This window comes from Myotis nattereri (genome assembly GCF_964212035.1).
Source record: "Myotis nattereri genome assembly, chromosome: 9".
Classification (NCBI taxonomy): Eukaryota; Metazoa; Chordata; class Mammalia; order Chiroptera; family Vespertilionidae; genus Myotis; species Myotis nattereri.
The window spans coordinates 53,521,002-53,548,210 of record NC_138084.1 but is presented as its reverse complement, the minus strand read 5'-3'; the positions used below and the strand labels follow the sequence as shown (position 1 = coordinate 53,548,210).

Sequence of the window (27,209 nt, the reverse complement as noted above, 5' to 3'; positions counted from 1 at the left end):
ATGGCTCTTTTATTTATTTTTTAAGCCTCACCTGAGCATATGTTTTTATTGATTTTTAGAGGGAGAGGAAGAGAGAGAGAGAGAGAGAGAGAGAGAGAGAGAGAGAGAGAGAGAGAGAGATATCAATGTGAAAGAGAAACATTGATTCATTGCCTCCTGTATGCACCCTGACTGGGGATTGAACCCACACCTAGGTAGTCTTGGGCTCAAATGAACCAGGACAATGATAATTTTTGCTTTGCAGAAGGTAAAGTATGGGATATGGAGGTAGTGTAGGAAATTGGATATGAGCATTTATCTGCCTCCCTCTCAGAACCAAGTGTTCAAGGAAGGGTAAGGAAGTACAGAAACTATACTTTGTAACAGATTTAAATATTTCAAGAAAACTGTGTTATACAGCTCCAGTGAATTCATAATCAGGTATGTGGTGTGGGAAACTTTACAGAGAACAAGGGGTGCTAGAAGAAGCATAATGCATATGTTTTATAAGAAGGCACATTTACAAAGATTACCATCTCTTTATTGAGGCTATAAAGCAAAAAATTCTCAGTTAATTTCAGTGAATTCTTGGGATTAAACAGCTTTGGTGAGTTATAGCCCTACGTGCCTATTTCACACACACACACACACACACACACACACACACACACACACACACACGAACCAACAATAACAAGCTCTAAAGGTATTTCTTGTCTGCAGTGGGGAGAGGTCATTCCCCATCATATTGTCAACCTGGCACTGGAGGAAGGGAAGAGAGCCTTTCTCATCACTTCTATTCTAGCCTGTGAGCTAATGGATAAGAAAATATGTAAATATGTTAAGCATCCTGCATTCTTGTTACTTTTTTTGTTTTACTATCGTTAAGTAGATAATTGCAGATCAATTTGTGACCCATACTAGAAAGACATTTCATGACTTAACTCTTATTTTCTTAATTTAATTCAAGTCATGTGAAAGGATATCCATTTCTCCACCACTCATCATATGCACAAGTTGATGAATTTTAGCCATTAAAAACAATCAAATCTTTATCAGTTATAAAAAGTTCCACCGCTTCTGAGCATATTATTCTCAGGAGCCTTAAAGGCATATCTCTAAGAGGAACTCTCCGGATCTTTTGAGGAAACAGTATTGCTATTAACATAAGTATGTCATGTCAGGTTATCTCTGCTTGGAAGAAGATGAAGTGTTTTGAGTGTATGAGTTTTTAAGATTGTGATTAAGAAGACAATCCTATTGCCTGGCTTGCATGGCTCAGTGGTTGAGTGTCAACCTGTGAACCAGGAGGTCACGGTTCTATTCCTGTTCAGGGCACATGCCCAGGTTGTGGGCTCGATCTCCAATAGGGGTGTGTAGGAGGCAGCCCACCAATGATTCTCTCATCATTGATGTTTCTATCTCTCTCTCCCTCTCCCTTTCTCTCTGAAATCAATAAAAATATATTTTTTTAAAAAGAAGAGAATCTTATTTTTTATGGATTCCCTCTCATGCTGTTTCATAATGGAAGACCTAACTGCCAGAATCATCATTATGAACACCAGGTCTCAGAGTGCAGGTTAAAACCAAAGGGAGAGAGTGAACTGAATAGGGACTGGATGGGCCTAGAAGCTGATTTTTTAAATTGTGTCCTCAAGGCAGAGTACTGAAATATAGTTCCTTTTAACTGAGTTCTAGTTAATCGAATCTGAATCATTTTAGCCAGAAATATTGTAGTTATTATTATTTTTGAGTCAATGTGCAGAGTACTTTTCTTGTCTATTTGTTTCTCTTCCGGGGAGTTTATTTATTTATTTATTTATTTATTTATTTATTTATTTATTTATTTTTTCCCCTCACCCATTGCTCTGAAGATGAAGAGGATTCTAATAACTCAGCAAGGATGTTTGAAATGAGAATATAAAGTCTTAGGTTCTATCTTCAGAGGCATTATTTCTTAGGCCCAGTGTTGGTGGTGGATCAGAAGCCATTGGCATCACCTGGGAGCTTGTTAGAAATGCAGAGACTCAGGCTCACTTGTGACTGCACTTATAATTGTAACAAGATCTCTGGGTGATTCAGATTCACGTGTACATTAGAGTTTGAGAAGCACTCATTTGTAAATTTGACGAGAATTTATAAACTATTTAAAAAAACAATTCTGCGGTCTAAATGGGCATGATTAAAAAATTTAAGGAGTTCATTTTGAATATATTATCATAAGTAGCAAAGGTTTTCCATTTGAGGAAGAAAGGTAAAAAATAAAAAGTGCTAGCAGTTGTGAACAAAGCAAGTAGGCAAGCCACATAAAAACATAATCCAAAGTAATATGCAGGCTTTCTGCTATCCTGCGTGTGAAGAGATTTGACTTTATTCAATGATTTTTCTCCTCTATGAGCGTTAAATAGAGAGAATGCAAGTAAACTAAAAGTAGCAAGCATTCATTGTGTGTACTAAGTGTAAAAAATGCTGCTAGATAGTAAAGAATACATGGAAAGCTAGCAAGCATTCATTATGCTTACTAAATGTAAAAAATGATGCCAGATAGAGAATACATAGAAAGCTAGGACGTCATCTTCATTTTGAAGAGTCTTGCCTGGCACTTAAAAATTACTTATTGAGTTGAAATGTTGAATTGAGGTTAGGGAGATGAACAACACATGCTAATGTAGAGTGAGAAATAAGTCTTAAGTAGATTCGGGCACTACCTGGTGGGAATGGGAGGAAAGAAGCAGCATTTCTTCTTTTCCATGGCTGCTGCATGGGTGTTCCTACTCTGACACATGTCCTACTCAATGGAATGCAGGTTGAGTAAGAATATTTCTATGATGATGATATTTTATATTTAGATCTGTGACTTCAGATATTCTTTTTACAAGGCATAGTGCTAGGACTGGGCATTGAAGGAAAGGTAGGATTTCTATGTGTGAGAAAGGGCACCTGGAGAGTATGCACAAGAGATGGTATGGCCTGGACTCCAGCAGTGGGAATGAACAGAAAGTGGTGATTTTTGTGGTGATGGGGATGTGAGAGGGTGTCAAAAAGCAATGCTTGGGAAGTGATGAAAACACAGACACACACACACACACACACACACACACACACACACACTCTATGAGTGGAAAGATTATTATGACCACCTGACGTTTGTAGGCAAATTAGCTATAATTTCACGCTGAAGTTGCTAAAGGACCAGACCATTATAAATAGGGAAGCAGGTTGTTTATCACGACAGTAGAAGTGATTTTTTTCTGAAGATATGGGTAAACAACAAAATTATAGCTAATTTGCCTACAAATGTCAGGTGGTCATAATAATCTGGCCACTCAGTGTGTGTATGTATTAAATATATATATTAAAAGGGTAATATGCTAATTAGACTGGACGTCATTCCGGACATCCTTCCTGAAGAAGCCAGGGCCAGAGGGAAGACAGCCCAGGTCCCGGGTGCCTGACAGCGGCTGGAGGAGGGAAGCCGGTGCCAGTAGCTGGGGGAAGGAAGGCCTACTCCTGCATGAATTTTTGTGCATCAGGCCTCTCTCTATGTGTGTGTGTGTGTGTGTGTGTGTGTGTGTGTGTGTGTGTGTGATTAAAAAATAATGCTTACTAACCAGAAGTAATATTTACCATTGGTTGGAGAATTATCTTCAAATTGAAGTAATGGTTAAATTAAGGTTACCTCTTCTGCCCTGGCTGGTGTGCTCAGTGGTTAGAGTGTCACCAGAGCACTGAAGGGTCGAGGGTTTGATTTCTGGTCCAGGGAACATACCTGGGTTGCAGGTTCAATCCCTAGCTCTGATAGGAGACAACCAATCTATGTATGTCTCTCATATCAATGTTTCTTTCTTCTCTCTCTCTCTCTCTCTCTCTCTCTCTCTCTCTCTCTCTCTCCCTCTCTCTCTCTCTCTCTCTCTGTCTCTCTCTCTGTCTTCCTTCCCCTTCCCTCCTATTCTCTCTAAAAATCAGTGGGAAATATATATCAGGTCAGGATTAACAAAAAAATAAAAAAAAGATTACCTTCTTCCTCTCTAGTAGTTGTGTAGGCAGGGAAAATATGTAGACAATGGAGTTAAGTAGACTGAGCATTCATCAGGTTTGGGGGTTATAAGTCCATGAAGATTTTCAAATTTAATATTAAAATACTGTCCAGAGCATTTTTCTAAATGTGATCATCACCGCTACATTATGCTTCAAAGTATAACTTGGTATGAATCCTTAAAATGAGTATGATAAATATGCTTCTATTTCTGGATAACTTATCACCTAACATTTCAAAATTTGGATACTTGCAAATGCTACTTATGAAAGTGTTTACATCCTTACAATTGATGCAAAGAAATCTCGGAATTTGACTGTCTGCAAAAATGTTTTACTTATTTTATTTTTAACTGATTCTTGAGAGCAGATAATGGAAACATATTTTTTGGATTTTACTTCTTTATTCCTTACTCCTGTGACCTTTGTCAACTTAGTTAATATCCTACCAACCCATACTATATTTAAAAATCTGGAGGCATTTATATCTGTGTGGCTTTTACCCTCTGTTCTTACACATTTTCCAAACATGACTTCACAACTACTTTATTACTAGTGGCAGGACAAACTGGTAGCTGGGCATAAAATTTGAGTATTTGTAACTTTTTAATAATAATCTTAATATTTATGAAACAGTTTTCATCATTATTTTTAAAAAGTAATTTTAATACATATAAAAGAATATATATAATTTATATGTAATATATGTAGCATAATAATAAAATAAACATTTCTGAAATCACTGCCAAATGTAGAACTAGAATAATTTGCATCTACCTATGTATCTGTCCCTTCTTTATCACATTTTTTTACTTACCCCTTCCACTGAGGTCCTTACATCTTTTCATGTGTTTCATTGCTTTGGTCTATGTGCTTTTTCACATATGTATGTATGGGTGCCTAAAAATGCAGAGTTTCGTGAAATTATTAGCACAATCAAGGTAGTGAGCATATCCATCACTCCTTAAAGTTTCCTCTTGACCCTTTGTGATCTCCCACTCACCCCTTCCGGCCAACTGTCTCCCCAACTCTCAGGCAATCACTGATTGTTTTCTGTCAATATAGATTAGTTTGTGTTTTCTAGAATTTTATATAACTGTAATTAAATGAGATGCACTCATTTTTGTCTGACTTCTTTCATTTGACATAATTATTTTGAGATTCAACCATGATGTTTGTATCAATAGTTCCTTTTTATTACTGAACAGTATTCCATTGTATGAACACACTGTAATTTGTTTATTCATTCATCTATGGATTGACATCTGGGTTGCTTCCAGAGTTAACTTTCCAGATGTACATATATATTTCTCTTTCTCTGGGATAAATACCAAAAACAAAAATGGCTGAATCACATAGTAGCTGTATGTTTAACTTTTTAAGAAACTGCCAGACTGCTTTTCAAAGTGGTTGTACCATTTTCCATTCTCATCATCAGTGCATGAGAGTTCCAGGTCCTTCACATTCCTGTGAGTGCTTGGTATGATCGCTCATTTTAATTTTAGCCATTCTAAAAATTAGTGATATTTCATTGTGGTTTTAATTTTTCATTTTCTTAGAGTAATGATGTTGAATATATTTTCATGTGCTTATTTGCCCTCTATTATTTTCTTAGTGAAATGCCTGTTCAAGTCTATTACCCATTTTTCAAATGGGTTGTTTGGTTTCCTGTGTACTGTATTTTGAGAGTTGTTTATATGCTCTAGATACAAGTTTTTTTCATTTGTTTAATAATCAGATGTATTATTTACAAAGGAACACATGCCTATTAAATAGTTATATTCTCTCAAAATTTTGAAGTTATTATTCTACTGTTGTCTGGCTTTCATTATTATTAAGAAATCTTACTCATTTTTTTCTCTGACTACTTTTAAGTTCTTTGTTTTGTCTTTTGTATTCTGCAATTTTATTATATGTCTGATTGTAGGCATAGGTTTTACTTATTATCTTTAGTATAAACTGTGCTTTCAGGACATGTGCATTTATATAATGAGTTCTAAAATTTTTATATCTGTTATTGCTTTAGATATCATTTGCTATTTATTCTATTTTCTCCCTGAAGACAGCTATTAGTAAAATAGTGTGCCTTCTCATGTATCCTATATACATCTTGATATTGCTTTATTATTTTCCATTTTACTTTCTCTTGTGTTACATTTTGGGTAATTTCTTTGGGTATATTTTTTCATTCTGCTTTTTCTAATCTGCTACTTAACCCATCAATTCATTTTTTAACTTTAAATAATTACTTATTTTCTAACTTTTTACTATGAAAGTTTTCAAACATAGCAAAGTTATAAGAATATTACAATGAACACCTATGATCCACCACATGGATTCTACCATCAGCATTTTATTATAGTTTTTACATATCATATCAGTTTATCTCTCTAGCCATCCATTAATCTATTTATAATTTTAGAAGTTACATTTGTTTCCCTCTTTCTGCCTGTTTATTCTTACTAGATTCTTATTATTTGCTCATCTTTGTAATTGTGACCATTGTCTCTTTAACACTTTACATATTTCTTCTATATACTGTATGAGAATATTCCAAAATCAACAATAATTGGTCATCTAAACCTAAAATTGTTTCTGCTGAATCTCATCCATAGTAACATGCCTTTTTTGAGGGGTTTGTGATCTTTGATTGTGAGCTCATTTCTTGATCCTAATCAACAAGAGTCCTTCAGCCTTAAGATTTCCTTAGAAAACATTTTCTTTTGCTGCTGTCATTGCCAGTGGGGAGCTGCTGACATTGAACAGCATCCCTTTAGGCTCTTGTCTCAATAAGGAAGTTCAAGGGTTTGCTTCCTTACTTCCACTTGCTGATATAAGGTCCAGAGTGCTGGAACCATCCCATCCTTCAATCCCCTAGCTGATCTGATCTCAGCTCAGGGTGTGTGTGTGTGAGAGAGAGAGAGGGAGAGGGAGAGGAGAGAGAGAGAGAGAGAGAGAGAGAGAGAGAGAGAGAGAGATATTTATCTTGGAGATCTACCCTATCTGCTGCAACATCAGTAATGCTTCAAAGCATCCCATCCACTCCAGTGCCTAGTTAGTCTGCAAGGCACTTAGCCACAGTGTCAGAAGCAGATGTCTTCAAAACCTTATTTTATATGTTAAACAATTATGACATTTAACTTTGTGGGGTAATTTTTAATCTCATTTACATCGTAAACCTGAAAATGGATTTATTAAAGCATTCATTTTGGGGGTTATTTGGTCAGGTTTCTAACAGTGATTGTGCAATGTCTTTAAAAAAGACAATGAAAAATAATCTATTTTATTTTTAAAACATCTTTATTGTTGAAAGTGTTACATATGTATTCCCCCCCCCCCCTTATTCCCCATTGACCTCTTCTATTTATTTTAGAGTAGTTTTAATGCTTATGGAAAAGTAAAGATAGTACAGAGAGTTCCAATGAATCCCACATTGTTTCCCCTATTGCATTTCCAATATATGAAATAATTTCACTGAAGGTATTAGGAGAAAAAGGCAATGTCCGGAAAATGAGTAGACCCTGCAAAACCAAAGGTAAAGAAACCATAAAAAAAGCATCCTACATTTATAAAACGGTTAGATTCTTTTGTTATATCCTGCATTTCATCTTGGAATTTCCTGGCCTCCTAATAATTTTTTTTTTTAAATTGCCTACATTAAGGTTTATTCTTTGTGCTGTGAAGTCCTATGGGTTTTGACAAATGCTTCCTGTTAGGTGTTCACCATCACCCTGTGCTTTACCTATTCGATCCCCCTTCCCTGTCCCAGAACTTCTAGCAATCGCTGATTATTATACTGCCTTAGTTTTGTTTTTAAATATTATAGGAACTGAGAAGTGTAGTCTTTTAGCTTAGCAATTTGCATGTAAGACTCATTCATGTTTTTGCATGACTTGATAGCCCGTTTCTTCTAATTGCTGAATAGTATTCCATCATATGAATTTACTATTTTGTTTATCCATTCAACAATTGAAAGCCATCTTGGTTTCTGCCAGTTTTTGCAATTTTGAGTAAAGCTGCTTTAAGAATTCTCATGGAGGCAAAAATGCAATTTTCAGGCATTCCTCCATTTTTATAATTTTTCTTTGAGATGCATATTTATGAACTTCTTTTTTTGACAGATTTTTAAAATCCTCACCCTAGAATATGTTTTTATTGATTTTTAGAGAGAGAAGGAAGGAGGGAGGAAGGGAGGGAGAGTAAAATAGAGAGAGAGAGAGAGAGAGAGAGAGAGAGAGAGAGAGAGAGAGAGAGAGAGAGATGAGAAAGAAACATCGATCAATTGCCTCCCATACACACTCCAATGGGGATCGAACTTGCTCACAGTCTAGGTATGTGCCTGACTGGGAATCGAACCTGACACATTTTGGTGCATGGGATGACACTCCAACCAATGGAGCCACCGGGCCAGGGCTATGCACTTCCTTTAATCAGCAAAATTGTCCATATACACATGCATGCAGAAGCTATTTATGAGGTGTTACATGACATTTTGATTCTTTCCTTACATTTTCTTCACAGACATTCAAGAATTTTATGAGGTGACATTGCTGAATTCTCAAAAAAGTTATGAGCAGAAGATAGAAGAAGCCAATCAAGTTGCACAGAAATGGGAGAAGACGTCCCTTCTTGCTCCATGCCACGATAACCTTCAAAAGTCTGCAGAGGTATAGCACTGAAACTGTTGAAAGAGCTAAAGAATGTTATGACATATGCAAGTACAGAAGTAGCAATCATTATTAACAAAGGGTGACACTAATAGTAGAAATGTAGTTATACTGTTAAAGTTGTCCTGAACAAAAGGTTTTATTGAGCCACATGTTAGCCAGAAAAAGGTCCTGGTCCTGGGGCATCCAGCAGCAGGGCTACCTGGAGAAGGCAACATGTCCACCACCCTGAGGTTGATGGAGGTCATTTATAAAGTGAGTTTGGGGAAGAAAGATATGTTGTTTTAAATGAATTTACATTAGCTATAAATAAGGGGGGTGGAGGAAATGTGAAGTGGAGAAAGTTCTGGGTGAGGTGAATAGTTCATAAGGAAGTTCGTAGTTCATAGTGAATAGTTCATAGTTCATTGGATGCTTCTGGATTGGTTGTGGGCGACAATCCAGCATGTTCATGCATAAGCAAAATGCGGTGGTGTCGGCTGGTTGGCTCTTTTCTAGATAAGCTATCTGGATGTTGATTCAAAGTTTCAACATACTCTTAGGAATGTGAGCAGTCTTTTGTTGGTTTTAGTCTATGACTGTCAACTGATTAACTTCTCTTGTCTCTTGCTCCTGCCCTCCGGCCTACTGTAATTGAATTTAGGATTTTAAGAATTTTTCTTTTGTCACTGTATATATCATTTATCTATGAAATTACAGATTTTTGCTAAAAGATAAAATAGGGCATGAGAAGGACATTACTTCACATTAGACCAGTGGGTTCTGCTATGAATATTGTCAGAGTTTGAGTTGACTCAAATCTAAGGCATTCTGAAATTTCAGAGCGTGGATCCAGGTGCAGTGAGGCAAAGAGATGCATAGTGGGGTTGAAGAGTGTGGTCTAAGCCTGTGATCTCCATAGCATGGCCATGATCCACTGGGGTGTAGGAACAAAATAATAGACCCCCGCATTTGTATTTTTAATCACATTTGTTATAATTTTTATTATTTGGGCAATTTATAACATATACTATATCAACAGTTACATATATGTGTGTGTGTGTGTGTATACACACTACTATATATTTAAAAATAATTATAGCATTATTAGAGTTGTATGTTCAACAAGTTTTTACAGGTAGGACTATAGGATCAAAAAGTTTGCATACTACTGTTGAAATTAACAGTTACCAAAGAGTAAGAAGGCAAGGCAAGTTGAGGCATGTTTCAGGTTAATAACTGAGGATTAATATGAAGGGAGGGGCACTGATACTTTGAAGGCAGGTAGTAAGTAGTACACACACACACACACGCACACATATACAAGCACAAAATTGGGGTTGTGTGTTTGACTTAGAAGCTACATGGAATGCAAGTGCTAATCAATAGCAGTTGGATTGCTGAATTTTTGGATTGTTAGATTGATACCTGTGGTGTACTTTCTGTCCTGCTCAGAATTGATTTGGAAACTGGGTAAGATTGAATCTAATGATCATACTTGAAGAAAAGGTTAACAATGACAATAATGTATTAATTAATAGATGCCAACTATGAGAAGTTTATGAAATAGTTAAAAGCTTAAAAATCATAATTTCAAATCTGGAAGTAAATATTTTTACTTTTTTAGTGTTTTTTAAAAAATATATTTTTATTGATTTCAGAGAGGAAGGGAGAGGAAGAGAGAGATGGAAACATCAATGATGAGAGGGAATTATTGATTGGCTTCCTCCTGCACATTGGACCCAGCTGCAACCCAGGCATGTGCCCTCAACCAGAATTGAACCTGGGACCCTTTGGTTCACAGGCCAACTCTCTATTCACTGAGCCAAACTAGCTAGGGCTAGTGAGGTTTTTTTATACATAAAATTGGGACAACATGTGAGGTGTTTTTATGACTTTTAAATTTAATTCCACACAAATAGTGTTTACCCTTATTATATCATTAAATAGTAATGAAAATCTCTTAATGGCTATATAATATTCTATAACTTGGAACTTACGTAAGCAGTTCTTTGTTCAATATTTAGGCTATCTCCAATTTTCTACTATGAATAACATGGAAATGAACATCCATATATATAAACCATGGCTTTTCCTATTATTTCATTATGGTCGATTTTATAATTGAAACTACTGAGTCCAAGAATATTGACATTTTTAAGGTTCTTAATACAAAATTGTCAAAGTGCTTTGCCAGATGGTGCTTCCAGCAATGTTTGAAAAGGCATATCTACACATACCCTTAGTACCAGTAATTATTTGAAATATCTGTCAAATTAATAAAATTTGTTACTTAATGCTTTAGATTACAATTATCTATTCATTATTGAGGCTGAACTTTTTAAATTATGATTACTGGATATTTATGTATATTTTTGTGATTCACTCAAGCTCTTTGTCCATTCTTCTAAGTGTTGCTAGATTCTTATTGTTTTGCAAGAGCATTTTATTTATGAAATATGTTATCTGGTCATAATTATTGAAATATTTTTAATTTTTTGATTGCTATTAATTTTGCTTATACAGTAGTGCTCTCTGACATTATAAATATTTTTAATTTTTATGTGATAAAAATCTACCACTTTGGGGACTCTTTCCCCCTCCTCACATGGGAGTCTGTGCTTATTTCTCAATAAATTTCCATCATTTACTATATAAAAAAAAATCTACCACTTTTTTATTTTATTTTTTTCTTTCCTTTGTTCTTCCCATTTAAAGATTAGTTAACTTTCCCTTATATTTTTTTCTAGATTCTTAATGCTTTGATATTTGCTCCTTTTGAATTTTTAAAAATTATTTTTAATCAATTTCTAGATGCATGGTCCCAAATATATACCTCATTTTACACAAATTATCAAATGTATATTTTTTATTCTCAATGCACTTCTTTTTCTAACTTTTCCATTTTTGCATATTTCCCCTTTCACTCACTTCCTGCTCATGCTGCATTAGCTCTGCCCTCCCCACGTGTAAGGTTACCCATCCCAATAACCTGATTGTTTAATCCTCCTGCCCCCACATAATTCATATAATATGCATTCATACACAAACTATATATATGTATGTGGGAGATTATATTTATCTATCTCTATCTCTATCTACATATCCATATATCTATATCATCTATATCTATATCTGTATTGATATCTATCTATAGCAATATCTATATCTATATATCTATCTTTATATTGGAGCATGTATACATATATATGCTCACAGAACTGTGAAAATTAATTGTTTCTCAAAAAAAATGTCCATATTATATGAATGCTTCTTCAAGTTGTCTGGTAGAGTTTTGATTCATTCCCTGATGGATGTATAATTTCACAAAGTGGGTATATCATAATTTATTTAGTCATTCCCTTGTCAATAGGAATTTGCTGCTTCCAGTTTTCTGCCATTATGATTAATGCTGCAATCTGATGATTGCATGTACATTCTAATTTACTGATGCTTTTATTCTATAAGATAGAGTCTCAGGGGTGGCATTATTGGCTCCAAGAGCATGCATACTTAATCTGAATAAGTGTTGCCAGACTAATTTCACCTTTCACATTTCCACTGACAATGCATGTTGTTGCGATTTTACCTCACATCCATCCCAGCATAGGTGTTGCTGCTCTTCTTAAGTCTTGCCAGGACTTTTAATTGGTTTATGAACATATGCCAGCAAAGTAAGGATGAAGGATGAAAAAAAAAATCCACGTAGTGTTTTAGCCATTTATTTCTCAACTAGTGGCTCAGTGCACAAAATTCATGCATTTAAAGGGAATTAATTAGAGGAAATATTTTAATATTGCTATTTGCCCTTTCTCTATAATAGAAGTGTCAGAGATGAAAGAAAATTAATAAAGTGTATATGAAAATCTCCCTCCTGTCAGAGTCTGGGGTGTGCCGGGGGACCCAGAGTCAAGTCCCCACTCACCTGCACACGCCTTGAAATCATGCCGGACCTAGCCGGCTCCACCCCTGTCAAGCCCCGCAGGACGGAGGGGTGCAGCCTCAGGTCCCCTGGCCCTGGCACTGGGGCGGGAGGCACAGCCCCAGGTCCCCCAGCCCCAGCGTGAGGGTGTGAGGGCACCAGGGTGTGATGACTATTTGCATATTAGCTCTTTATTATATAGGATGTCAAAATCAAGATAGGCAAAACAGAGTTAATGTGATGTAATTTTAAGGGTTTTAAAAAACTCTATTTTATGCATCTTAAAATCTTTTGTTTAGGAAGTCTTCAGCCTGTGGAGATTTGAACATTGGCCAGTTATATCTAAAACTTCAGAGCATGCATGCACATCAACTCCAATTAGTGTGCTTCTGAAATGAGTCTGATTGTTCTTCCTTGGTGGGCTGTGTGCGTCAAAGAGACAGGTTTATCTGGTCTTTCTTATTGAAGATGAAGGTGGGCACAGAGGGAAAGTAGCTTTGTTTAGGGTTATCTCAGCTAGGATAACCGAGGATCTTGTCTTGCAGGGGTTGGCTTTCCAAAGTCAAATTTTAAAAATTGAGTCCAAATTAAATTGTTGCTACAATGCTCTATGTGAAGAACAGTGATTGAGAAATGGAACCAAAATGAAGTTCATAACCAGAAAAGTTTAGAATAAGGGGCAACAATGTGGGTAGGTTCTAACGACATAGTGCAAATGCTTGTTATATTTTTTAATTCTCACCTGTGTCCCTTCCTTTGAACAAGCTGAGTTTATTTAAAGCATCTGAGAAGGACATGCACGCTCTTTAAGAGCAGCGATTATAAATCTCCCGTATCTCTGATTCTTGGCACCCTCCGAAGTGTTTGTCACATAGTAGGCTCAAGAATTATATGTTGAACGAGAAAGAAGACTCTCTAAGCATCCTCTGGTTTTCAAGTTCATTCTACCTACCAGACTCCATGCCTAGCCCATTGTGCTTCTCTCTTTTAGTTTTCTTAGCTGGGTCTCCTCAGGATGCAGGCTTAAATGGAGAAGAAGAGGTTTTATTAAGAGATCCATGGCTTTTCAAAATCTTTGATAATGCAGGAAAATGCAAAAGGAAGTATCTATCCTCTTACAGCTGGAGTTTACTCGTATGAGGCAAAAGTCAAAATTAATGGTCAAAATAATGGTTTTATGAATTTGGGTTTTAACTTAGTGTTCTGCATTTTTTATTGTTGTTAGTAGAGCCAGTTCAAACTGGCTCTAGTATTTTGGCAACGTAAAGACAAAACCTGGTAGCATAAGAACAAAAAGTTCAGGGCAAATAACCATTGGATTGGGTGTTTTCAAGACATGTAGGCACCAAATGGCTTCTGCTGCAAGATGTCAGTGATGTTTTAATGCCAAGGCAGTGTCTGCCACCCCCAGTAGAAGGCCCCACAAGGACACGGAGTGTCTAGCACAGTACCTGGCACAGAGGAATCTTAAGGAACTAGAATACAGCATAGAAATGTTAACATGATTTTTCTGTAAACCAATATGATCGTTATATTAAGCTTGGAATCTGCCAAGAGGTAAAAACACAATCTTAGTCCATTCTGGGTTCTCTCAAAGCACTTTTGCTTTACTCTTAATCACTTCCTCACTTTTCCTAGACCACCATTCTTTTGTCAGAAGAAATAGTTCCCTGGTGCATATATTCTGCCTCAGCAGCTCAGTGAGAGCAGACAGTGTGTAATATAGTCCATCCTATGTTGAGGACAGTGCCTCAGTGATTAGTGGTAGATTGAATGATGTTGGTGGGAGAGATATGAAGGAAAGCATCCTGGCCCTCAATTGGCATCCAATATGAGACATTCCTATTGGGACATTTCCTTTCTAATCTTAAGGAGTCATTGTTCTTTTAAATATATATGTACTAAGGCCCGGTGCACAAAAATTGGTGCACTCGCAGGGGGGGGGGGGGGTCCCTCAGCATGGCTGTGCCCTGGCAGTCTGGGACCCCTTGGGAGATAACGACCTGCTGGCTTAGGCCTGCTCCCGGGTGGCAGAGGGCAGGCCCAATCCCTAGGTGCAGCCCCTGGTCGGGCTCAGAGCAGGGCCAATTGGGGAGTTGGGGCACCGCCCCCTGTCATGCACAGAGCAGGGCGGATCGGGAGGTTGCGATGCCACCCCCAGTCATGCTCAGGGTAGGGCTGATTGGGGGATTGGGGCACCTCCCCCTGTCATACTCAAGGCAGGGTCGATGGGGAGGTTGCGGCGCCACCCCCTGTCATGCACAGAGCAGGGCCGAGCAGGGTGTTGGGTTTCCGTGCCCTGTCACGCACAGAGCAGGGCCCATCAGGGGTTTGGGGAGCTCCCCGCATTAAGCACAGAGCAGGGCGGATCAGGGGGTTGGGGCGCCGCCCTCTATCACCCACAGAGCAGGGCCGAGCAGGGGGTTGGGGCACCACCATTCTCACACTCAGGGCAGGGCCAATGGGGAAGTTGTGGTTCTACCCTGTCACACACAGAGCCGGGCCCGTGGGGGTGGGGGGGGGTTGGGGCGCCACACCCTGTCACACAGAGCAGGGCCGATCAGGGGGTTGGGGAGCTCCCCACTATCAGGAACAGAGCAGGGCTGATCAGGGGGTTGGGCGCCTTCCCCTGTCACGAACAGAGCAGGGCGGATAGGGAGGTTGTGGCCCCGCCCCCTGTCACACACAGAGCCAGAGCAGCAGGGCGATCAGGGGGTTTGGGTGCTGCCCCCTGTCATGCTGATCCCGGTGCCAGGAGGCCTCGCGGCTCCGCTGATCCCGGTGTTGAGAGGCATATTACCCTTTTACTATATAGGATAGAGGCCTGGTGCACGGGTGGGGGCCGGCTGGTTTGCCCTGAAGCGTGTCCTGGATCAGGGTGGGGGTCCCCACTGGGGTGCCTGGCCAGCCTGGGTGAGGGGATGATGGCTGTTTGCAGCTAGTCACACACCCTTCAGGGTGGGGGTCCCCACTGGGGTGCCTGGCCAGTCTGGATGAGGGGCTGAGGGCTGTTTTCAGGCTGGCGGGTGACTGAAGCTCCCAACTGCTCCTTTTTGTCTTTTTTTTTTATTCTGGGCCAGCTTTAGCTCTGAGGCTTGGCTCCAGCTCTGAGGCCTCGGCTGCTGAAAGCAGGTATCTGGTTTGTTTGGGTTCTATAATCGAAACACTGTTTCAACTCCAGCTCTGAGATCCCAGCTGGCTGAAAGCAGGTTCCTGGGGTTTTGTTTAGCTTCTATATTTGTAACAATGTTTCAAACTGCAAGCTCAGAGGCTGGCAGCAGCAGGCGGGGAACGTTGACTTCCTCCGTCACTGAAGCAAGCAAGCCTCATGTTCGCTTCAAGCTGCCTGGCTGCTGGCCGCCATCTTGGCTGGCAGTTAATTTGCATATCACCCTGATTAGCCAATGGGAAGGGTAGCAGAGGTATGGCTAATTACCATGTTTCTCTTTTATTAGATAGGATTATGTGGGGGAAGACCAACTATATCAGTATATCAGATGGAGGGATTAGCCAGTATGAGATCCTATAGTTGAAGCATATCTAGCATATGTATGTATAAATTATTAGCCAGTATGAGATCCTATAGTGGGAGCATATCTAGCATATGTATATGTATTAATATATATATCTGTATAAATATATGTGTGTATATCAAGGACAGTGGGGTTATTGTTTTGGATCCTATGAAGTTCCCATAGCCTACCAATGATGGATTTCTCCTTTGAAACAAAATCAGAAGTAAAGCTTTGACATATTTTAATAATATGCATTTTAAAAGACCCAAAGGTCAAGGTTTTGGCCTTTACTTGTCTTGAAAGAAGGTGACATTTACCTATTTGCCTTCAGTTTGGGAATATTTTTAAAATACAAACTTCAACATCTAGCTCTTGAGCTTTCATGTCAAATACCTGAGAGATCTCTTCACTTCTTCAGCACATATTGTGACAAAATTCTTATTGCTTAAATTAAACTTTGATTTATATAAGGTTTTTGGAAAATATAAATCAATCTTACCTTTTGGGACAGCAGGGATGGACCTGGAGAGTATGATGCTAAGTGAAATAAGCCAGTCAGAGAAAGACAAATATTATATGATTTCACGCATGTGGAATCTAATGAACCAAATAAACAAACAAAACAGACTCATAGAGAACAGACTGACAGCTGTCAGAGGGGGAAGGGGTAAGGGGTTTGGGTGAAAAAGGTAAAGGGAATAAGCAAACAAGCAACAAATAAACAAAAACCTTATAGAAAATACAATGGTATTACCAGAGGGAAAAGAGGGTGGTGGGAGGTAAGAGAGGGAGGGTCAAGTGGGAATAAATGGTGATGAAAGGAAACATGACTTGGGGTGGTGAACATACAATACAATATACAGATGATGTATTATAGAATTGTATTCCCGAAACCTATATAATTTTATTAACCAACTAGAGGCCCGGTGAACAAAAATTTGTGCACTCGGGGGGCGTCCCTCAGCCTGGCCTGCGCCCATTCACAGCCCAGGACCCCTTGGGGGATGTCCACCTGTCGATTTAGGCCCATTGCCTGGGGATCAGGCCTAAGCCTGCAGTCAGACATCCTTCTGGCAGCCAGGGAGCCCTCGGGGGATGTCCAACTAAAGGCTTAGGCCCCCAAGGGATCAGGTCTAAACCATTAGTTGGACATTCTTAGTGCTGCCATGGAGGTGGGAGAGGCTCCTGCCACCACTTCTGCGCTGGCCAGCCTTGAGCCAACTTCTGGCTGAGTGGCACTCCCCATATGGAAGTGCACTGACCACCAGGAGGCAGCTCCTGCATTGGGCATCTGCCCCCTGGTGGCCAGTGCACATCATAGCAACCGGTCATTCTGCCGTTCAGTCAATGTGCATATTAGCCTTTTATTATTGTTATATAGGATGTCCCTATTTCCCCCCTTTTGCCTCCTCTACCCAGCTCTTGCCCCCCACTTCTCTCTGGCCATCACCATTCTGTTGTCTGTGTCCATGGGTTGTGCATATATTTTCTTTGGCTAATCCCTTCTTTAAATTCACTTCTTTAAATTTTTATTTTCAGATTAGTGCTTATAACTGCACTATTATATATTTTCTATTATATCATTTAGAATTAAGATATTTTTTAATTGAACCCTTGTAAATTTTAGCACAATTTAATAAATTATGCTAGAAGCAATTAGGAGATTTTTCATGTAATGCATACACATTTCAATTAATATTTTATTAATTTTTAATTTTTTAATATTTTAATTTGAAATAATCTTATACATGTAAAAAAAACCTATAGAATACTACAGCATATTATATGTACCCTTCACCCAATTTCTTAGGTGTTAATAATTTAAACATAGCCATTATGCAACTAACAAAATTTGGAATATATTTTTCTTATAATCTCTTTAATGTTACTTAATCCATTTACTTTGTTTTTGTTAATCTTCACCCAAGGATATTTTCCCATTGAATTTTAGAGAGAGTGAAGGGAAAGGGAGAGACATATTGATTGGTTGCCTCCTGCACATGCTTTGATAGGGACTGGGGATCAAGCCAGCAACTGAGGTACATGCACTTGACTGGAAAAGAACCTGGGACCCTTCAGTCCACGGGCTAATGCTCTATCCACTGAGCAAAACAGATGCAGCTTAATTCATTTACTTTTAATCTATATGTGTCTTTATATTTAAAGTGGGTTTTGTTTTTGATTCACCCTCATAATCTGTCTTTTAATTGGTGCATTTATGCCACTGACTTTCAGAGTGCTTACTGATAGAGTTACTGCCATATCAGTTGTCTTCTGGGTTTTCTGGTTCTGCCCTGCCTTGCCGCCGGGGACCCAATCATGTCCCGGCAGCAAGGCAGACCGGCTTCTGGGTTCTCTGGGGCTGTCCTGGATGGCCGCGCACTGGTGGCTTGCGCTGTCCTGCCCTGCCTGCAGTATGCAAATTAGCCGCCATCTTTGTTGGTGGTTAATTTGCATATCATGCTGATTAGCCAATAGGAGGCATAGGAAAGGTACGGTCAATTACCAGGTTTGTCTATTATTAGATAGGATGTCACCCCAATAAATTCAATTAAAAACAAAAAGGATTTCTTTGTTGCCCCTTTATAGCATTTTCACCTGGAATATGTGACTGATATCACAAGGTGGCAGCAGCAGTCATGATACCGCTGTTCTGTATTGAGTATTTTGTTTTGTTTTGTTTACATTTTTTTAATTTTATTGGGGTGACATTACTCAACATGAACATATAGGTTTCGTGTGTGGATTACTAATTTACAAAATCTGTGTATAGGACAGCCGTGAGCAAACTACGGCCCGCCGGCCAGATCCGGCCCGTTTGAAATGAATAAAAATAAAAATAAAAAAGACTGTACCCTTTTATGTAATGATGTTTACTTTGAATTTATATTAGTTCACACGAACATCCATGCTTTTGTTCTGGCCCTCCGGTCCAGTTTAAGAACCCATTGTGGCCCTCGAGTCAAAAAGTTTGCCCACCCCTGGTATAGGACCATGTGCCCATCACCCAAATTCAAATCTTCTCCTGTCACCTCATATTAGGACCCCTTTCTTCCCCCAACCCCTCCCTCTGGCCACCACCACACTGCTCTTTGTGTTCATAATTTTCAGTTTTATATTCCACATATGAGTGAAATCATATACTTCTTAGCTTTTTCCGTTTGACTTATTTCACTTTGCATAATGTTCTCAAGGCCCATCCATGTTGTTGTAAATGACACTATTTCATCCTTTCTTATGGCCGTGCAGTACTCCATTGTGTGTATATATACCACATCTTCTTTATCCAGTCCTCTACTGTGGGGCACTTTGGCTATTTCCAACTCTTGACCACTGTGAATAATGCTGCAATGAACATAGGGGTGCATTTTTCTTTGCGTACATGATTTAGAGTTTTTTGGGTATATCCCAAGAGTAGTATTGTTGAGTTGTATGGTTAGCTCTATTTTTAATTTTTGAAATGAAAATTATATTTCATTTAATATTTGAAATGAAAAATTATTTACTCAGCCTTTATTTTAGGAATACAGTGAAGTTTCTTGTTTTAAAACATTTAAAAATAAGCATACAATCCAAAGTTTGTTCTTTGTTTTTTTTCTTAGGTGTGTTTTGATGAGCTATACGAGATTTATTTCTCTCCTCTACACCATTCTATACTGAGATTCTTAACAACTCTCCTATCTGCCAACATTATATTGGAGAGTTTGTAGCTCCCAGTTATGTGAATTTTCTGCTTAACTATTTTTTATTCTTTTGTGAAAGACACGGGCATAGCATCTTCCCCACTTTTGCTTTAAGAATTTATATATTTTAGTCTATTTTTTCCCACAGAACCTGAGTTCCTGAGCTCAAAGCAGTAAGTCTAATTTGGTAACAGAAAGAAAGCATTTTTATATTACTGAACAATTAATTATTGAACCATGTTGCAGTTACAGCACTGGGCCAAGAAAGAAGCAATTTGGCATAACAGAAAAATCAAGAATCATCTGAGAGCTCTGTTTGAATTTTGGATTTGCCATTTTCTAGTTGTGTAGCCATGATCAAAGTACTTAACCTCTCTGAACTTCAATTCCCTTGTTTGTAAAATGTTAAAATAATAATAATATTTACCTCATAAGATTGTTGTAGATCATGATTAATATGTAAGATATATAAAGTGCTTATAGTACAGTTCCTGAACCTAGTAAATAATCCATAAAGAGCAGCTGTATTGATAATGATCTTGTGGAAAGTTCTTTTACATCTCTGCATCTTGCTTTTCTAATCAATAAATGGAGAAAAATACTTCATGTTAAAGAGAATCAAATGCAAAAATGTATATAAGCGAGCTTTGAAACATGGATGCTGTAAAACTGCATTATATTGAAATGTAGGGTAAAAATAGGATTTCATTTTCTTCTTTCATCAGTCCTCCCTGGGAATTCAGATCAAATAACAGATGAGGAAGCATTTTGCCAAGCAAAAGCACTATGTGAACATAAGATAATCTCATCATCATCACTATTTAGTGCACAAGTATCTTCTCATATGCCCATTCCTGTTGCTTGGCATTCTCTCCCTGGACATTTTTGGTGGGATAGAAGAGAGAGAGTGATAGTAGCGCCAGTTAAAGTGGGCATGCCTGCTGTCGGGCAGTACAACAGAGCAGTCAGTAAGCTTTTGAATGAGCTACATATTGCCATCTAAATATGAGCAGTAGGTTTTTATCTTGTGTTTGTTAATTTATTTGTTTATTTGAGAGTGTGGATGGGAAAAGAGTAATTACTTGGCCTGAGAAATGGTGAGAGGGAGCTAAATGATAGTAAAGGGATGATTCGAGAAATGTGAACGAGAGAGACGAGACCCCTCAGGGAAAGAGAACCTTAAAAAAAAAAAGTGATTTCACACATAAGCTTTAACTACTAGTTCATTTTTTAAATAATAATTCCAGCCTGGCAAGAGGCACAGACCAGCTCTTATAGGGAATGATGAACTGTCTTCCCTTCTGTTTCTCTTCCCCTTTCCCCCTTTCTTTCCCTCCGTTTTTCTTCCTCCTCGCTGTCCTTTCGCTTACCACGCACCGGGTATCTGCTGTGTCTTCACCTTCGTGTAGCATCTTTAAGCTGCCACCTACTTCTGCACACATTGGTTGGTAAATAAAAGCCAACCTCAGGAACATATTCTTCTTTCATAGCTTCAGTTCTGCCCAGCTCTCCTTGACCTTTCCCTTTCACTTGATTCCTTCTTTCTTGCAGTCTTTTCCTTCTTGAGCTGGATTCTAGTTTTCTTCTTTTTCTTGGAGTTGATATCTTTTTGTATATCAGTTACAAAGATGAGGAAGACCAAGGCTCTTTGTTTGATCTTATACTTTAGTAGGAGTAACAGTATCTCAAGTGTATAGACCATTATGTTGTTTTTAAAATATCTCTTACCTGGCATCTGTAATACTGTCAACAACAAAAAACAATAAAATTTTTAAAATATCACTTATCTTAGTCGATTCTCATAATGGCTTAGTGAGCCAGGTAGAGTTGATGACACTATCCATATTAGAAATGAGAAAGCTGTGGATAAGCAAATTGTCCAGGATCGTATTGTGAGAAAGTGATGAAGTCAGGAATTTGCTTTCAAGCCAATACTTTTCTCATTACACTATAGGAGATATGGGCTAATTTTCACCAGAGCATTGGAAATGGCTTAATGGCTAGGGAGCTTTAGCACTGGTCTTTGTCTGATGCTTAGGACTTAGGTTGTGAAAACAGGTATTCCAAGTTGTTCATATGGAAAACAGTACAATAATTAGTACATAATAATACAAGAATAAACTGTGTTTTGTGTACTCACAACAGGAAGCCTCCTTTCCCCGCACCCTGTATGTTATCTCCTAATTTCTATAGCAATCCAGCAAGGTATTTGATTGATTGATTGCTCATCTTGTCTTAAATAGCATTTGAGGTAGTAGGAACATATTATTATTTCTAATTTGCAGAAGATGAAACTAAGCCTCAGGAAAGTTAAGTAAATTGATCAGAGTCACACAGTAAAATGTGGTGTCCTGGGAATTAATAAACAAATGCCTGACATCCCATGGCCCTTCCCAGGAAAAGATGAGAAAGGCTTTATGAATAGTGAGGAGTCAGGTGGAGCAAACAGGGGATCCAAGACTGATAAGACAGGTGCTTCTAGCTGATTGGGAGCTTCAATTATAGTGCTGAGTTTAGATTTCTTTAGGCAGTTATGGGCCATAGAAAGTTTTCACGAGGGAAGTGGCATTATCAGCTATGCTGAGGAAGATGAAGCTGGCAGCATCTCCATCACAGATCAGAAAAGGGAGAAACCGGTGGCAGGGAGACCAATGAGATGGCTGTCACATTAGGAAATACCCAACTGAAGGGTAGTAGGTTTTTCTTTACAAGTATTATTTCTCATGGGTAGTAACTGGATTTATAAAGAAGAGACTTAGGTTAAATTTAGAAAATGCACCCAAACTAACTTATAAAAGAAAGGAAAACCCTGATTACAAAATTAATTGCCTAAAGAGGCCTGTGAGTAACTTACAGAACTGGTGGTTACTTTGCTGAGGCTGAATATTAGCTCAGTATTTATCCATGAGTGATTTACAGTAATATTTTCTTTGGAGTACTCTCGCTGAACTCTAAAAATATGATCTAAAATGGTGAGAGTACTTTATTTTTTTGATGCAATTCATCCAAATGTAATAATATTGGATTCCACTAATACTAGAAATACTGGACCTTAGTGGATATATTATTGAGATGGTGCAAAGATATTTAGCTGTAACATTCCACTAATATTAGTCACTTCCAAATGTGTCTGTTGGACCTTTCTCTCCATTCATAGTGCCACTGCTATAGTTCAGGCGTCAGACTCTTACTAAGATTTGGCAACAGACTTCTAACTGATCTCCATAATCTAATCTTTTGTCTTTTAACTCAGCCTCCACAATCTAACAGTTTAAAAACTACCTGTTGAGGCTCATTGTTCATTAACTGTTTTTCCATTTCCTTAGCATACCATTTAGCTGAGCATAGCCTAAAGTCTGGCCCAAACTTAAGGGAAGCCTTAATTAAGCCTTGTTGTTCTGTCTGGAATATTCCCCCTTTGTTTCCATCTGGACATTTTAAATTTAATCTTTTAATGAGCTATTTTTCTGTCACCAATCTTATAATGAATGACCTCCAGCCAAACAAATTATTCTCCCCTGTAAACTCTTCTCTTTTGTGTGCCTTTCAGGCCTCTGTTTAGAGTGCTCACCATATTGTATTAGAGCTAGTTGCTCAAGTGCTTCATCTGTTGGATTGTCAGCATCCTGATATCGAGTATTATGTCTTTTCCTACAGTCATGATAGGGTTCAGAGCTTGTTAGGCAGTAAATAACCAATAAATGTTTTTTGAGTGGATGATTAACTGTCTTTTCCTTGATGTCAGAGGAAAAGTACTGTTTTGCTAAATATATATGTATTATATTAGAAGCCTGTCTTTTAATCTCCTGGCTGACCGAGGGAAAAGGTCCCTGGTTCTAGGTAAAATTCTAAAGAAGGTTGTTAAAAGTACAGAAACGGGTTGTGGTGGTCCACAGTTCACTCAATCCTTTAAAGTGCTCATTATGTGGCAGATTGTGGGAAAATTATGGGCTAACATGATGCCATGTAGGTCCACATTCTTCCCTGTGCATTGAACTTTATTAGCAGATTGTGCTACTATCACAATTAGAGAAATTTCCGGGCTGTTAGCAGTCTTGGAGAGAATGGTGAGGTTGTAGAGACTATCTTCTTTCCTGCTGCAGACGTGATGTGGGTTAATTGCTTACCCACTTTAATAACTTGTTCTCTTTTAAAAATTTATTTTCTGCCATTTTTGCAATTAGGCAATTTTACAAACCCATTCCTTATTCAATAGGCAGAGCATCAGGGCATAAAAGATAGAGCAGGTTTCAGACTCCTTAAAGTTGTTCTCCCATAGAGAAGGGAGCTTACATTATATGGCAGTCAATCCACTCTGAAAATATTATGGTGAGATTGGTTCATGAGGTGGAACTATCAATAACTGGATAATAAAATGTAACAGGGAAAAATGTTTCAAGTCTCCATACTCTATCAGCCGGATGTAATGCTGCCTAGATAGCATTGTAGAAGATCTAAGGAAGTCTACCTGCCTTAGGACTTAGGTTGTGGAAATAGGTATGTCAAGTTGTTCATATGGAAAATAATACAGTAATTAATACATGATAATACAAGAATAAACTGCGTTTTGTGTACCACAACAGTAAACCTCCTTTCTCTTCACCCTGTATGTTATGTCCCAATTTCTATAGCAATCCAAATTTTATGATTCCATAAAATTTATATGGAAACCTTAAAAGGACTTGATATTCTTATCAAGAACTATACTCGTCTTGCTTCAAGTTGGCTTAGCAATATTTTTCCTTAGAGAGCTTATCACTTTTCACATTGTATGATAGTTATCTGTGAGCAGGCTGTAACTCCCCTTCATTATTACAGAGTCAGGGACTGTGTCCTGTATATATGGTTTACATCCTTTTGGCACTAGTCCGGATTATTGCATATATTAGCCAATCAGTACATTTCATTGGATAAATAGATTATAAATATATGTCTTATCTAAAGGGCCATAGTTTTAAAACTATATATATGCATGGAAATAGGGTGGAGTGATTGAAATTGGGAGGGTTTCAGAAAGTTTCGGATATAAAATTATTCAATTTGTCACACTGTTAAAGAACAGAATTGGATGGTAGTTCTGGGGTGTTTTGGAGACTAGGAAATCTATATTAATGCACAAACATTTTCTGAATATTTCACAGATATTATTATTGTCAGTTACAATTTCATTTTGACTTTAGTAAATATGACTTATTTATATGTATAAAATGTGATTGAAAATAAAAAACATAAGATCCTGTCTTAACATGAATAACCCTTTGCTACTTATTTAAGGAGAAAAAGTTGTTTCATCTCAAAATAGGTTGTGGTTATTCTTCACAATCTGATGAAAAATTAATTACATTAAATACCAGATATTATATTAATTATATAACATAGCAAGGAATTCTAAGGAGTTCTCTAGTATAGAGTCTATAAGAGCGAGTCATAAACCCAAAGCCATTAGTGTCTCAAATCATTGTCTGCACTAATTTCTTAAATAAATGTATAATATACAATCTTCATGAGATTTCTTCACAGTACTGTGATGGTAAGTTCTGTATCAAATTGAATAGGCTATAGTGCCTATTTATTTAACCAAACACTAATGTAGATGTTGCTGTGAAAGTATTTTGCTACATGTGGTTAGCATCTACAATCAGTTGACTTAAATTAAGGATATTACTCTGGATAATGTGGGTGGGACTCATGCAATCAGTTGAAGGCCTTAAGAGCAAAAACTGATGTTTCCTATATGAGGAATTTTGCCTCAAGACTGCAACACCAACTGCGGCCACAGTTCCAGACTGCGGGTCAGCCGCATAGATTTCAGACTTGTCGATTGCAAGTCAATTTTATGATTCCATAAAATCAATCTCTCTCTCCTTCTGCTTCTGTTTCTCTGCAGAACCCTGACTGATGTAAGTACTAATATATTTTAATAATGTCTAACACAACACATATAACATAGGCAGTTAGCTAAGCATTTACATATATTAAGTCATTTAATTCTCATCACAGCCATACAAGATAGGTTTTATTATTGCTTTGATTTTATAGATGAATACACTAAGGTGCAGAAAGCTTAAATGATTTGCCCAAGGTCGTACAACTAGTAAGTGGAAGACCTTGAATTTAATCCTAGGCAGTCCATTTCTTTAAATATTTTTTTAAAAATTAAGTATAGTTGGTATATAGTATTATATTGGTTATATTAGTTTCAGGTGTACAAGATAGTGAATCAACATTTTTATACTTTACAATGTGATCACCCCACTACTCTAGTAATCATCTGTCACTGTGCAAACTTATCATAATACTAGAGGCCCAGCATGCAAAATCGTGTGAGACCTAGACCCGCAGTGCCAGCGGGACCACCGGCCTTGCTGCATGGAGATGTAGGACCCCAGGCCTCGCCACGTGGAGCCACGGGCCCCACCTCTGCGCCACACAGCTCTGACTGGTTGTTTGGTCGTGATGCTGTTAGGGCATCACAACCACAGGCCTTTTATAATATAGGACTAATAGCCCGGTGCACGAAATTCGTGCACTGGGGTAGGAGGGCAGGGGGGGGGGAGGGCCCCTCAGTCTGGCCTTCACCCTCTCCAATCTGAGACCCCTCAGGGAATGTCCAACTCCCTGTTTGTGCCCACACTTTTAACAGATAACAGCTCCATTGTTGTTTCTTTCTTATGCTTAAAACCATTAGAATTAGTAGGTATTCTAAGTGTGTATACATTTTGGGGGGACACCCTGTATATCTCTAGTCAGTGGTGAAAGAAACCAACAGATTTGGAACCCCCAGACAGGGAACCTTGCTCACTCCCCACATGTCTACCCACTTCACTTTCCACCTTCGTGGGCAGCAGGAGAATCAACGTTTTCTCTCATTAATTTGGAAAAGCACGTCCTGTCATCACTGCCTGGCAGGAGTGCGCCAGGCCCCAAGCAAGCGAGGCTCAGTCAGGGCAACCTTCACTCATGGGTGCTGGCACCCAAAGTGCACATTCCTCCTCTACAGTCGCCCCGACTATCCCACTGTTTCACTGAGAGGACAGAATTCCTCTCCGCCTCTGGGTTCTTGATCTTGAACGCTGACCGAAGACACCTCAGCGAGGGCCGCCCGTGCCCACCAGGTGTGTCTGTCTGCATCTGCTCCCGCCCCAGCACCTGCATTAACCCCCTAGAGGTGATCTCATAGCCGCACTGGCCTCTGTGGGAACAGGGCATCACCACTCGGCCCTCTCACTGTCATCTCACAGGTGCCCACCCTTAACACCCAGAACACCCAGACACTCTCCAAAGGACATGAGCACATCAGAGGGGATGTGTGCACATCCTGTGGGGGTGTTAGGCATGCCGGGTTGATGGAAGTGCGGTGGAGAGGCGGGGGAACTTGTGCATGCCTTGGTTTGCAACTGTTGCAGGCACGGGAGGGTGACAGTGTGCT

General features: G+C 38.6%; 1 protein-coding gene across 1 annotated transcript in view; it reads left to right on the top strand.

The window, feature by feature from the left end:
• Nucleotides 1-27,209, top strand: part of DLG2 (discs large MAGUK scaffold protein 2) — a gene marked incomplete at its 5' end in the record, with an annotated part of 1,947,716 nt that overhangs the window by 248,733 nt on the left and 1,671,774 nt on the right. Inside the window, one exon of the mRNA XM_081100123.1 lies at nt 8,536-8,681. Coding sequence (XP_080956249.1) covers nt 8,536-8,681 — 146 coding nt within the window. The remainder of the gene's footprint in view (nt 1-8,535; nt 8,682-27,209) is intronic.